The sequence below is a fragment of the Mustela nivalis genome, assembly GCF_964662115.1.
Source record: "Mustela nivalis genome assembly, chromosome: 8".
Taxonomy (NCBI): Eukaryota; Metazoa; Chordata; class Mammalia; order Carnivora; family Mustelidae; genus Mustela; species Mustela nivalis.
Genome location: NC_139027.1, coordinates 17,895,670 through 17,910,515, shown reverse-complemented (window position 1 = coordinate 17,910,515; position 14,846 = coordinate 17,895,670). Strand labels below are relative to the sequence as shown.

Here is a 14,846-nt window from a genome sequence, read left to right as displayed (position 1 = left end):
GGAACACCGCCCCTTCTTTAACCCAGGCCCCGCCCTTTCCGGTGCGGCTCGTAAAAGGGTCTCCAACGCTCGCCTTTCATCTTACCGTCGTCTCTTTTCGTTTCAGGTTCCTTCGGCCCCGGAGTCTTTTCGAAAGGGGACATTACGTCAGCACGTCTGGACGTAAGAGGGCGATCATCCGGCGTGTAGTAAAGCTTCCGGCGGAGGTTGGATGTTGATGTCCTGAGTTGGAGGCCGTGTGGCGGTCCAGTAGAGCGAGCTCCGGAGGTGTCCGGAGGAATTCCAGTGTTTGTTGCAGTAACTTTATCAGCCCGCCAAGATGGCGATGCAAGCGGCCAAGAGGGCGAATGTGAGTTTCCGGGCATTCAGCAGAAGAATGGGGCGGGGCAGGGGGGGGGGGACCTCGCTCCTGGACTTTCTTAACGGCATGGAACTGTGTATTTTGCCTCTGCTCGGTTCCCCAGGCCAGAGTAGCCCCGAACTCACTGTCCTAATACTGGCAGTTCCATCCTGGCCCTGTCCTTGCGGATATGCTCGTTGAGCCACAGTTCCGGCTCCAACCCTTTTGAGAGTTCCCTCGGTTTCTTACTCTGGTGTCAGTCCTACAGCATTTGTTGCTTGATCAGCACCTACGACCTACGACCCCAAGTCAGTAGCACAACCTAGTCTGCAATAAGTAATCTAATAGCTCACAGGCAACCAAAGCCTGGGATTCTCCTAAAGTCACGGAGTGTTTTGGATTTTTCATTAATGTCTTAATATGTTTGAGCACCTACTGTGTGCCGGAATTGAGAGATCGGGAAGAATTCAGAAGTTAAATTTACCGAACATGTACTATGTGCCTGACACTAATCCAGGTATTGGGGATACAACAGTGAATAAACGAAAAGCCCTTCTGTTCACATTCTTTTGTTAGAGAATGGGGTATTATAGAAACCTAAGAAAAACTGTCTCAGGGAAAAGAGGGTAGGTCAGCTGTAAGGCTGAGAGGTATAGGATAATGAAGACAGAGAATTGGACTTGGTGAGATGCAGAATTTTGGTGACCCTGCTGATGATCGTTTCAGTGGATGAAAATTTGGTTGCAGAGGGATGAAAAGAGGTTGGAAGTTAAGAAAATAGAGACAGCTCTTCAAGTTTTCATGTGAATAGGGAGTACAGAGGTTGAATAATAGTTGATTTTATATAAGGTGTATTTGTGTGTCACTGAGAATGATCCAGTAGAGTGGGAGAAATTGATGATGTGGGAGAAAGATGAGGTAAGTTCAGGAGTGAAGGTTTTTGAGTAGAGGATGACAGGAAGAGGGGGTGGATATGGATGAATTTAGATCGGTGGGTTTAGTGACATGAATATAAGGTACTTACCATTTGGTGATAATATATTTTCTTCAGTAAGCAAGAGGCAAGATCAGTTCCTACGATAGGCAAGGAAGAGGTTACAATGGAACTCAGACGTTAGAGGGAGTGGTGGCGGTAAGGTTTGAGGAAAGAAAGTGTGATACAGTATCGTATAGAGTGAGAAAGCAGATTTATGGGAGAAGTGTATTATAATTGGAAGTGTCGATTGTCTGTTTAAACTCAGTCCGAAATCTTAAATCTAAAACTTTATTGTACTTACTTGTTGACCATTTGTCACCACTACTAGTTTGAGGACGGGGAATAAGTATCCTCTTTTTCCTCTTATACAACACTTAGCGTAATACCTTAAAAAGCTGCCAGTTGAATAGTTTTTGAGCAAATAGTTTTTGAGCAGAAGTACATTTGAGCAAATGTACTTGTACATTGTATTGTACAAGTACAATACAATACAATTGGATTGTATTCAATTACATACAACCCAGTATGTAATTGAATATGTTAATAAAAACACAGGAGTGAACTCAGGATGGGAGGTATATATTTGAGAGTCATCAACTTAATGTGGAAACCATCTGTGTGGTTAAGAGATCAAAGAGTGTAGAATTAAGGAGAGTTATACAAAGAGTCAAAAAGGAGTCTAAAAGTAAAACTCTGCAGAAGAGCATATTTTAATGGCAAATAAGAGTGAGAAGAACTAGCCAGAGTGGTAGGAAGTAAAAGTGCCAAAAATAGTCAACACTGTCAGAAGCCTCAGAAGTTAAGTGTGACGACAATTGAACACTGAAGTTAAAAGGTCTTAATGCGGGGCGCCTGGGTGGCTCAGTGGGTTAAAGCCTCTGCCTTCAGCTCAGGTCATGATCTCAGGGTCCTGGGATCAATCCCCATGACGGGCTCTCTGCTCCGTGAGAAGCCTGCTTCCCCCCCCCCCGCCCTGCCCTATTTGCTTTCCTGCCTACTGGTGTTCTCTCTCTCTCTCTCTCAAATAAATAAAATCTTTTTAAAAAAAAAAAAATGAAGTTACTACCAGGGTGCCTGGGCGGTGCAGTCTGTTAAGCACCCAACTGTTGGTTTTGGCTGAGGTCTTGATCTCAAGGTTGTGGGATCTGGCCCCATGGTGGGCTCCACGCTCAGCACGGAGTCTGCTTGAGATTCTCTCCCTGTACCCCTTTCTACCCCTTTTTAAAGGTCTTAGCATAAAAATATTTTCATCAGTGCTGGGGTAGAAGCTGGGTTGTGGTAGGTTGATGAGTGTCAGTGAAGTAAAGATTATGAAGTAAGTGAGTATAGATCTTTCCAGACGCTTGACTGAAAGAAAAGAAAAAAGCAAAATAGGGTAGTAAGTAGGGAGCTGGTAAGTTCAGGGAAGGCAGAAACCTTGCTTTTTCCCTTGCCTGATACGTGCAAAAGAAGGTGCTCAGTAAATATTTGTTGAGCAAAGGAAGAGGGATACAAATGACTTTTTTTTTTTTTTTTTGCATGACAATTGTCAGGACATAAGCAGTGCTCACCTAGGGAATAGAAGCCAAGGGTGAAGGAAAAATTGTAAATTCAAGAGAGGGAAGATATTATTGATGCAACATAAAAAGACCAGATAAGAGTCATCAATGGGAGTTTCATGGTCTTGGAAGCAAGAACAGTTCCCTTCGTTCTTTCCCATATACGTCTGAGGCATTGAGGACTTTTTTTTTTTTAAGATTTTATTTATTTATTTGACAGACAGGGATCACAAGTAGGCAGAGAGGCAGGCAGAGAGAGAGAGGGAGAAGCAGGCTCCCTGCCGAGTAGAGAGCCCGATGCAGGGCTCTATCCCAGAACCCTGAGATCATGACCTGAGCCAAAGGCAGAGGCTTAACCCGCTGAGCCACCCAGGCGCCCCGGCATTGAGGACTTTTAAATGAGGTTGAAAATCCTTGTTTAACTGCAGTGACTGGATGCCTGGGTTTTATAGTAGCCCTTACTAGTTCCTACTAATAGTCCTCCCTAAAACTAGTGCCCATTGCTTTTCTGAAAAGAATGCCATTTTCAGGAATATCAGATTATAATCTTTTAAAAATAATTCTTTTTTTTTTCTTTTTTTTTTTTTTTAAAGATTTTATTTATTTATTTGACAGAGAGAAATCACAAGTAGATGGAGAGGCAGGCAGAGAGAGAGAGAGGGAAGCGGGCTCCCCGCTGAGCAGAGAGCCCGATGCAGGACTCGATCCCAAGACCCTGAGACCATGACCCGAGCCGAAGGCAGTGGCTTAACCCACTGAGCCACCCAGGTGCCCCTAAAAATAATTCTTATTCTTGACTATTATGTGGGGTTTTTGTTTGCTTTTAGTGTGAGAATTTATTTTTACTTATTTATTTATTTTTAAGATTTTATTCATTTAGGTGACAGAGAAAGAGAGGGAGCACAAGCAGGGAGAATGTGAGAGGGAGAAGCAGGCTTCCCACTGAGCAGGGAGCCTGATGCGGGTCTTGATCCCAAGACCCCAGGATCATGACCTGAGCCCAAGGCAAATGCCCAGTGACTGAGCCACCCAGCTGCCCCTACTGTGAGAATAGATCTTTTTTAGGTAGTAGCACTTCTGCCCCTGATTATAATAATAGTACATATTTCTCATTTTAGATTCGACTTCCACCTGAAGTAAATCGGATTTTATATATAAGAAATTTGCCATACAAAATCACAGCTGAAGAAATGTATGATATATTTGGGAAATATGGACCTATTCGTCAAATCCGAGTGTGAGTCTTACTGAGATTTTTGAAATGTTTCACAAAAATGATTGTATCATCTCAGAATTAGAGCTGGCAGCAAGGCCTAACCAAGAGCCTAGAGACTAAATGGATTGAAATCTGGGAGATGAGATTTTTTTTTTGTATGGAAAAAAATGACACCTTCCTGATCTAGCTCAGTGAGCGCCAAGAATAGTAGTTGTGAAATTAGAGAAGGCATGAAGTATAATGAATGGTTTGAGGGGAACGGGTGGGAAAAGAAATAACCTTTATCGCCTAACTATCATTTGTAAAATCAGTATGGTGCTGTGTTTTTTATGTGCATTAACTCTAATTTTCTCTCCTGTTTCCTTTACTGACTCCAGAATTTCTGAATAAACTGAGTAAGGAGCTCTACAAGTAACTGAGAAAAATTATTTTTTTCCCAACCACAGCTTTCTATTGAAGATTGATTGGTTGGTTGGTTTTTAAAGATTTTATTTGACAGAGAGAGAGACAGCGAGAGAGGGAACACAAGCAGGGGGAGGGAGAGAGGGAGAAGCAGGCTTCCCACTGAGCAGAGAGCCTAATGCAGGACTCTGTCCCAGGACCCTGGGATCATGACCTGAGCCAAAGGTAGACATCTAATGGCTGAGCCACCCAGGCACCCCAAGATTGATTTATTAGTATTACTTTTTTCTATTGAAGATTTAAAAGTATATGGGGGGCACCTGGGTAGCTCCGTGGGTTAAGCCTCTGCCTTCGGTTCAGGTCATGATCCCAGGGTCCTGGGATCTAGCCCCGCACTGGTCTCTCTGCTCAGGGGGGAGCCTGCTTCCCCTTCTCTCTCTGCCTGCCTCTCTGCCTACTTGTGATCTCTCTCTCTGTCAAATAGATAAATAAAATCTTTTTAAAAAAATATAATAAAATAAATAAAAGTATATGGGAGAATAATTGCAACACAAGTTCAGGTTTTAATTAAATATAAAAATTGGTGTTTATATTTTCAGATGATATTTATTGAACATCTACAAAATATCATTTGTTGTAATAGGTGCTTTTATTTATATCACCAACACTACCTTGTGTGGAGGTGATAAATTGTCTGGATTTTGTTTTAAGACATATTTATTTGAGAGAGAGCATTAGTGAGCATGGGAACAAGGGGAAGGGCAGACGGGGGCGGGGGGGGGGGGAGAGAATCCCTGAACAGACTCCCAGCTGAGCATGGATTGGGCTCAGTCCTAAGACCTTGAGATCCTGACCTGAGCTGAAAGCAAGGGTCAGACACTTAAACCAACTGAGCTGCCCAGGTGCCCCAAGAGTTGTCTGCTTTATAGCTTCACACAACTATTTAGTGATAAAATTTTCTAATTTTTTTTTTTAAGATTTTATTTATTTGACAGATCACAAGTAGGCAGAGGCAGACAGAGAGAGGAGGGAAAGCAGGCTTCCTACTGAGCAGAGAGCCCGCAGGGCTCGATCCCAGGACCCTGAGATCATGACCTGAGCGAAGGCAGAGGCTTCACCCACTGAGCCACCCAGGCGCCCCCAAATTTTCTAATTTTAAATTGAGTACACTACATAGATCCATAGCTGGTAATACTCTAATTAGTATAAATGGGCCACTTACCTAAGAGTTTATCTGAAAGGATTTCTTCTTCTTCTTCTTTTTAAGTTTATTATTACTAGTTTTTAAAATTAATCTATAAACCTAACATGGGGTCTCAGACTCATGGTTCTGAGATCAAGAGTCACATGCTTCTACTGAGCCAGCCAGGCACCCCTGAATGTCTCTTATATTTTTTTTTTTTTCTTTTTTAAGATTTACTTATTTAGGGGCGCCTGAGTGGCTCAGTGGGTTAAGCCTCTGCCTTTAGCTCAGGTCATGATCCCAGTGGTCCTGGGATTGAGCCCCGCATCGGGCTCTCTGCTCAGCAGGGAGCCTGCTTCACCGCCTCTCTCTGCTTGTCTCTCTGCCTACTTGTGATCTCTCTCTCTGTGTTAAATAAATAAATAAAATATTTTTTGAATTATTTATTTATTTAGAGGGAGCATGAGCACAGGGAGGAGCAGAGGGAGAGAGAGAATCTTAAGCAGACTCTGCACGGAGTGCAGAGCCCAACACGGGGTTCAGTCTCATGACCCTGAAATCACAACCTGATCCAAAACCAGGAGTTGGACACTTACCCGACTGAGCCACCCAGCTTCCCCTGAATATCTCTTCCTTTTTTTTAAGGTTTTATTTATTATATGAGAGAGAGAGAGAGCACGAGAGAGAGTACTAGCAAGGAGGAGCAGGAGAAGCAGGGTTCTCACTGAGCAAGGAACCCAATGCGGGACTCGATCCCAGGGCCCTGGGATCATGACCTGAGCCAAAGGCAGATGCTTTCCCAACTGAGCCACACAGGTGCCCTTCAATATCTCTTTCTTAATACATTTTCTTTTGTGAACTGAGAGCTGCTTTTTGGTTTTTAGATCTCTGTAAGATCTTGAGAACACTCCTTTTAAATCAATACTTTCCTTCCAGAAAGTCAGCCAAATGCTAGCAATACATGATCATTGGTACTCATGTGGGGATGGAAATGAGGTGTTACAGACCAGCCATCCTCTTCAGGAAGTCTTAGTCCTTTGTGTATTTGATAAGAGCTTTGGACCCTTTTCAAAGAACAATACATGAAACATTTTGCATCTGATTTCAGTGGATACATGAATCCTAGGTTAAGAAATCCTGTTCTAAACGTACAGGAATGGTATAGAAAAGGTCCCCTGACTTGGAGATCAGGAGATAAGATCCTGCTTCAGGCCCTGCAGCCTTAGACAAGTTGTCCAGCTTTTTGGTTTTCTGCTGCCTTTCAGCTTTTTAACATGGAGGCAGCATGTTAAATTTACTGAATTGGTTGTAACACCTGAGTTCAAATACTAGCTGGACATTGGCTAGTCATGCACAACTGGGCAAAATATTTAATCCCTCTGAGCTTCAGTTACTTACGAAACATAATCTTCCTAACCTACTGTCTTAAAGGAATTTTTTTATTATTAGTAACATGTAATGTATTATTTGTTTCAAGGGTACAGGTCTGTGATTCATCAGTCTTACACAATACACATACCCTCCCCAATGTCCATCACCCAGCCACCCCATCCCCCCCTCCACTCTAGCCTAAAGAGTTTTGTTTTTTGTTTTTTTTTATTTTTTTCTTAAGATTTTATTTATTTATTTGACAGACAGCAAGAGAGGGAACACAAGCAGGGGGAGAGGGAAGAGGAGAATCAGGCTTCCTGCTGAGCAGGGAACCCGACTCGGGGCTCGATCCCAGGACACTGGGATCATGACCTGAGCCAAAGGCAGACACTTAACGACTGAGCCACCCAGGCTCACCCTAAAAGAATTTTAATGAGGATCAAAGTAGGTCATGTCTGTGAAAGCGCTTTGTCTCGGAGTCTTTCCTTCCCGGTGTGCATTAGCCACCCCTCTCTGTTCTCCCGTAGCACCTTCTGTGAACATCTTATAACACATGATTTTGCTTTTGTCTTTGTACTTGACTCTCCTGCCAGCCTGTGAGCTCCTCCAGGACAGGTATCATACATTCTTTTCATTTGGGGTTGATAGCTGTTATGCCTGATACATGTTAAACACCTCATGTATATAAATATAAGTAAATGAGTAATACAGAACATGGTTGTGTTTGACTTCTGAAAGTGTTATAAAATTTACTGATAGTACACAATTAAGAGATGCTTACATCAGTGAAGTTAGTGTTTCGGAAAGCCAAGGTAGATGATCAAGCAGTGGCATCTTTAGAAGGGTGCAGAGTAGCTCAGGGCCTTTGTACTCTGGTCCCTCCACTTGGAATGGTTTTCACGCAGCTCATCTCCCGCCTGCCTTCTCATTTTTCAGGTCTCCACTACAGTGTCACCTTTTTTTTTTTTTTTTTAAGATTTTATTTATTTATTTGACAGAGAGAGATGACAAGCAGGCAGAGAGGCAGGCAGAGAAAGGAGGAAGCAGGCTCCCTGCTGAGCAGAGAGCTCGATGTGGGACTCAATCCCAGAGATTGAGGGTCATGACCCGAGCCCTGAAGGCAGCGGCTTAACCCACTGAGCCACCCAGGTGCCCCCAGTGTCACCTTTTCAAAGAGGTTTATCCTTGACCGCCCTAGCGTTAAGTCATCCTTGTCCTCCCAGTAACCTCTGTCACAGCTGTCTCCTTCCTTTATAATATTTCTCATCTGCCTTTATCTGTCTTTCTCCCACTTGGATAAAGTTCCTTGAAGGGAGGGAGGATGCTTGTCTTTTTCACTGTTCTATTTCCAGTGCCTGTCACACAGAAAGAACACAATATGTATTTGTTGAATAAATTCATAAAAGCAGGAATTTGGGTCTGAATTAGAGATTGAAAAACAGATTTTTGTTGTTGTTGTTCCCTAGCTGTGATCATGCTTCATCATCTATCTGGAACCTAGAACTAAGGTGACCCACCTTCCTAGTTGGCCCAAGGACCAAGGGGTTTTCTGTGACCTGTGTACTAAAACCTGGACAGTCTTGGGCAAACTGGGATGAAGGGGTTGCCCTTCCTGGCATGTAGCAGACACTTGATGCTTTAAACTTTTTAAAGCCCGCTCATACCTTTTACCTCTTGATTACTAAAACGTGTACGGTATAGAGCAGGTGACAGGTCCTGATATGGCTGTTTGACACATGAAGCAGCGGAGGCTCAGAGAGGTTGATGCACATGATGAGGTTTTCTCATTCCTACACTGAGGTTTACCACCAATCGAGAAAATAATGTTGGCTCAGTGCCTGCCACACAGCAGGTACCAACTACATACATTTTAGAAATTGAAGTTACAATATGGTTAAGATACTAGGTTGATAATCAGGAGCTAGGACACTGAGATGAGAATCTTTAAAATGGGTTTAGTACCCAGCCCTGTTCTAGTTCCTCAGAAGATGTAAGAGGAGGAGATAATTTTTTTCTTAAGCTTCCAGGAGAAAGGGTGTTAGAGAATTGGTGGGAGAGAGTAGATCTCCACTTTTCAGATGCCTCTTAGCACTTGAGTGCATGGTGCTGTGAGAGAAAAATGAAATATAAGACCTTTCTTGGACAGTTAACAAGAACTAAAATATTAAGTTCTTTATGTTTCGTGTTTTTTTAAGATTTTATTTGTTTGACAGAGAGATAGAGCCAGAGAGTACAAGTGGAGGGAATGGCAGAGGGAGAGGGAGAAGCAGGCGCTGCACTGAGCAGGGAGCCCGACACAGGGCTTGATTTCAGGATTCTAGGACCATGACCTAAGCCGAAGGCAGATGCTTAACCATCTGAGCCACCCAGGCACCCCAAATTCTGTATGTTTTTATTCCAAAGGAGAAATAGATAGACTTTTTGACACCCCCCCCAAATTTTTTTAAAGATTTTATTAACTTATTTGACAGACAGCAAGAGAAGGAATACAAGGCAGGGGGAGAGGCTAAGTGAGAAGCAGGCTTCCCGCTGAGCAGGGAGCCCGATTCAGGGCTCGATCTCAGGACCCTGGGATCATGACCTGAGCCAAAGGTAAGTGTTTAATGACTGAGCCACCTAGGCACAGGCACCCTGGTAAAATCTTTGAGGCAGTGTTTTTCTTCCCTTTGGGTAATCCCCAACTTCCATAGCTAATGCATTCTTTTTTTTTTTTTTTTTTTTTAATTATAAAAATTTCTCTTCAAGCTGATGCATTCTTGACAACTAAAAGTCAAAAGTCCTAAGAGTTGGGGTGTGTAGCTGGCTCAGTAGGGAGAGCGCATGATTCTTGATTGTAGGGTTTGAGCGTCATGTTGGGTGTAGAGAATACTTAAATAAACAAACTTTTAAAAATGTCCAAAAGTTGTTAGATTATTCCTGGAAAGTAAGGAATATTATAAAATCCCTTATTGGGCCTATTTAGCCTAACGGCCTGTAAGCATTCAAGGACACTGGCCCCCTCCGACCAACCCAGCACCCTGTACGTCTCCCCTCCCCCTTTATAGGAGGTATAAGCACGGATGAGGGCCCAGCGCTGTGGTCCTGTCCTGGATCAAATTTTCACAGGGACCTCCCCTTCCCCTGGCCTCCTTCCTTTGCTTGACCCTATGTGGGGACTGTGGCAGATGGAGAGGCAGCCCCCAGTCTTAAACCTTATTCCACAGTTGGCACTGGTTGGCTAGAACACAGATGGAGGGGTCCATCTTTATCACACTGGGAGCATAAGCTGAGTGGGACCTGTGCCCACTGCCCCCACTGACAAGCACATGGCCATCTGCTGCTGCAGTTTGTTGCTCTTCACACTTCCCTCCCTCCCCGCAAAGGAGGCTGGTGAGGTGAAGAGAGGAGGTGGCAAGGAAAACCTACACCAGAAGCAGCTCCATACCCACAAGCAAGGTCCACCTTCCACTTCTAGCCACCTTCTCCCCGGGCGGGCAGATGAGCCTGCCCAAAAGCACACTCCCTCCCACCCGGGTTTGCCAAAGCTCAGCCCTTCTGAGCCAGACAGGGCTGTGTAATGCATGAGAGTGCATATGTTATTAAAATTGAGTGTACGAAAAGTTGGGAGCTGACTATACCACATCATCATCATTATTATTTTTAAAGATTTTATTTAGTTGAGGGAGAGTGAGAGAGCACAGCCAGGAGGAGAGGCAGAGGGAGAAGCAGCAGCACACTTCCGCTTAGTGGGGAACCCGACACAGGGCTCGATCCTAGGACCCCGGGATCATGACCTGAGCTAAAGGCAGATGCTTAACCGACTGAGCCACCCAGACACCCCTGTGCCATATTTTAGAAAAGCAGTGAATCTTCTAAGTGGAAGAAACTGCATTAACTCTTTACGTCCTTTCCTGGCCATAAAGGATAATGGTTGGCTGTTTTCCTACATATCCTCTATAATTTTGCCATCTTTTTGGTAGGGGCTTCCACCACCACCCTTTCTACAGACACAAATAGGTTTTATTTTTATGGATAAACCTAAGTAAAATACTGCTCAGAAACATTTGTTTCCTACATTGATGGTGACTGGGTTGTCTTTAACAATGGAAACTAAAATTAGGGTTAGGGAGGGGCGCCTGGCCCTATTTTATTATTTTTTTTCTTAAAGATTTTATTTATTTGACAGAGATCACAAGTAGGCAAAGAGAGGGGAGGGAGGCTCCCTGCTGAGCAGAGAGCCTGTTGTGGGGCTCAATCCTAAGACCCCGAGACCATGACCTGAGCTGAAGGCAGAGGCTTAACCCACTGAGCCACCCAGATGCCCTGAGAACATGACTCTTGATCGTGGGGTTGTGAGATCTAGCCCCACACTGGGTGTAGATATTGCTTAAAAATAAGATTTTAGGGGCACCTGGGTGGCTTATTCGGTTGAGTGTCTGCCTTCTGCTCGGGTCATGATCCCAGAGTCCTGGGATCAAGCCCCAGTTCGGGCTCCTTGCTCAGCAGGAAGCCTCCTTCTCTCTCTCCCTCGGCCAACAGCTCCCCCTGCTAGTGCTCTCTCTGTGTCAGATAAATAAAATATTTTTTTAAAAATAGAATGAAATCTTGAAAGCGCCTGGGTGGCTCAGTGGGTTAAGCCTCTGCCTTCGGCTCAGGTCATGATCTCAGGGTCCTGGGATCAAGCCCCGCAGTGGGCTCTCTGCTCAGCAGGGAGCCTGCTTCCTCCTCTCTCTCTGCCTACTTGAGATCTCTGTCAAATAAATAAATAAAATCTTTAAAAATTAGAATGGAGTGAGGGAGAAAATTAAAATTTTTAGAAACAAGGGACTAGTTACCAGGTAATAGAGTAGTAAATAATTTAAGTATTGGTTCTGTTGCATAAATGTGCAGTACGAAAAACCTCATTCTAATCATTGCTGATTAATAACCATCACTCCTACGAACTGCTGTACTTTCCAACTTGAGACTGAGAATTGAGGGCGCCTGGTGCTCAGTCAGTTAAGCATCTCCTTTGGCTCAGGTCATGGTCTCCGGGTCCTGGGATCGGGGCCCAGTAGGGCTTCCTGCTCAGCGGGGAGTCTGCTTCTCCCTCCCTCTGCCTCTGTGCACACCTTATGCATACATGCTCTTTTTTTCTCTCTCTCCCAAATCAATAAAATCTTTAAAAAAAAAAAAAAAAAAGAATTAGTTCTTAGTGTGAGAAGTAGGAAAGACTAGGACAGTAAACATAAAGACTGGGCCAAAATTTCAAGCTAGGTCTTTGCTGCTAGTGCTTTGGTAGCTATAGGAGTAGTTTTGACACAGCAAGTTTAACTTGTAGCTGTTTTACTTAAAAAAGAAAACAAAAATTACCTTAATTCAAGAAATAGGCTTATCCAGGGGTGCCTGGGTGGCTCAGTGCGTTAAGCCGCTGGCTTCGGCTCAGGTCATGATCTCAGGGTCCTGGGATCGAGTCCCGCATCAGGCTCTCTGCTCAGCAGGGATCCTGCTTCCTCCTCTCTCTCTCTGCCTGCCTCTCTGCCTACTTGTGATCTCTCTCTGTCAAATAAATAAATAAAATCTTTAAAAAAAAAAAAAAGAAATAGGCTTATCCAGCATACCTGTCCATAACCTAACAGTGTTCAGGTTGATCTCAAAATACTTTAACTTAGGGGCACCTGGGTGGCTCAGTGGGTTAAAGCCTCTGCCTTCGGCTCAGGTCATGATCTCGGGGTCTTGGGATCGAGTCCCGCATCGGGCTCTCTGCTCAGCAGGGAGCCTGCTTCCTCCTCTCTCTCTGCCTGCCTCTCTGCCTACTTGTGATCTCTCTCTGTCAAATTAAATAATAAATAAAATCTTAAAAAAAAAAAAATATCTATGATGATTGTTTAAAAAAAAATACTTTAACTTACTGTCTCTAATCTTCAGTGGTTAATGGTTTAAAAGACAGTTCATCAACCATCAGTGCTCAGGTAAATGTATTTTTGTCCACAGTATTTGTTACTTATTTATAAAGAAACTATTCCGTAGCTCAGCAGTCATGTTTCATAGTTCAGGAACACAGGTCAATAATAAATTTCCGTGGAACTCAACCCAAAGAAATTCTTTACATTCCAAAATCACTTTCCACTCTGAAAGATACCAGCCTTTTTCATCTCCTCAAAATCTCTCATGGAATCATAATTTATGTAGAAATCTGTGTATCCTTCTTTCTTGATTTGGCCACAGCAAACTTCTAGAAAGCTGCAACCCCTAGGGAATGTTCCAGCAATATGAAATCGCAGGTGCTTGGCCAAAAGGCCTCCCATCTGAGGTTTCGGCAAGCCCTGGAAGTCATGGTGGTTATTCTCCTTAACACCCAACCTCAAACCCAGCGTCTTTCCCAACTCCAGTAAGTGTGTGTTTTAATTAAGTCTGATTTCACTCTGCAGGGGGAACACACCAGAAACTAGAGGAACAGCTTATGTGGTCTATGAAGACATCTTCGATGCCAAAAATGCATGTGATCACCTTTCAGGATTCAATGTTTGTAACAGATACCTGGTGGTTTTGTACTATAATGCCAACAGGGTAAGTATCAGGCCACAGTCCTCATTTTGTGGGGAGCCCATGTTAAGAAGTAGTGTACCATGAGGGGAAGAGTATACTGTGAGTTCTTGGTTCGCTAGTGCTACTGGTGAAATTCATTTGATGACAGATCAGTAACTGTTAACCTCGGTGCTTACCACATTTCAGGCATTTCAGAAGATGGACACAAAAAAGAAGGAAGAACAGTTGAAGCTTCTCAAGGAGAAATATGGCATCAACACAGATCCACCAAAATAAACATTTTTCTGCATTTTCATTTTAGACTAAAACCCATAAGTGACCACATCACCCTTTTCTTATTTTTAAGTAATGCTGAATGTTTTAATTTCTTATTCGAGATTCAAAGCTTGAAACTTTGATACATGTTAGAATGTTATATGAATAAACTTGTAAACTTTTTGTAAAACATGTCAGTGTTTTCTCTTAAACTTTCCCTTTTTATTTGATACCAGAAAACAAATCAGCAGTTGAACTGTATCAAGAATTGTTTGGTGGTAGATGGTCACAGAGACCAAGCTTCTTAAGAGCAGGGAGCTTTTTGTATTCTTAATGCCTGTGATGTTCAATCCAATGCTTAGCCATCAAGGGAAGTTTTTAGAGTGTTGTCATTTATTGAATGTTAACAACTCAGTGAAGGTAGCTATCTCCATTTTGCAGATAAGGAAACCAAAGCTCATTGTGTTGGTTGAATGAATAAAATGTTTACTTTAAAAGTTGCTATAACATCCACCAGTATTAACCATACCAGTACATTTGAATAATACATGCCTTACAGTTAACAAAACACTTTGTCCATATGAGTATGCCATCCTTAGAAGTCAGTTTTAGAAGTGGCCATTCAGATGACAGCACACTGTTAGAAATTTGAGAGCATGTTTCTTGGGTATTGGTGTTGGTTGTTATATGTCTAAGATTGTATTGTGCAGACTTTTCCTTTATTTAATAAATGTCTGAATATCTTGGACCTTAGGTCATAGTATATCTTTGCCATAAATAGAATATAATGCTTTTCTTATATATAAAATTTAATGCTTATTCTTATAACCATACACTCCCATGGCATGGAAATAGTATGGTTATTACCACATTCATCATAGCTTGGCAGCTTGGAGGAGATAGCTATAATTTTCTTTTTATAGTTTAGACATGGGCCAAATGGAAAAACATGAACCAATTGTTTTGTATATAACTATAACCCAAAGTCAATTTGAAGGTACAAGCACTGAATCATTTAAATGGACAAAAAGCATCTCTTCTACTTTTAAGTGCATTTA

At 42.9% G+C, this 14,846-nt stretch overlaps 1 protein-coding gene across 1 annotated transcript; it reads left to right on the top strand.

The window, feature by feature from the left end:
* Positions 1–19: 19 nt before the first annotated feature.
* SF3B6 (splicing factor 3b subunit 6) lies at positions 20–13,978 on the top strand. Its single transcript, XM_082745242.1, has 4 exons — positions 20–349; positions 3,973–4,091; positions 13,416–13,554; positions 13,720–13,978. The coding sequence occupies exons 1-4, from the start codon at positions 320–322 to the stop codon at positions 13,807–13,809; spliced, it is 378 nt and encodes a 125-aa protein (XP_082601368.1). The 5' UTR covers positions 20–319; the 3' UTR covers positions 13,810–13,978.
* The last annotated feature ends 868 nt before the right edge of the window (positions 13,979–14,846 follow it).

Bases quoted from the DNA above. Each gene is read 5' to 3' on its own strand.
- SF3B6 (XM_082745242.1), top strand. From the start codon at position 320: ATGGCGATGCAAGCGGCCAAGAGGGCGAAT. The intron at 350-3,972 runs GTGAGTTTCCGG...TTCTCATTTTAG, and splicing joins AAGCGGCCAAGAGGGCGAAT to ATTCGACTTCCACCTGAAGT. The intron at 4,092-13,415 runs GTGAGTCTTACT...TTCACTCTGCAG, and splicing joins CCTATTCGTCAAATCCGAGT to GGGGAACACACCAGAAACTA.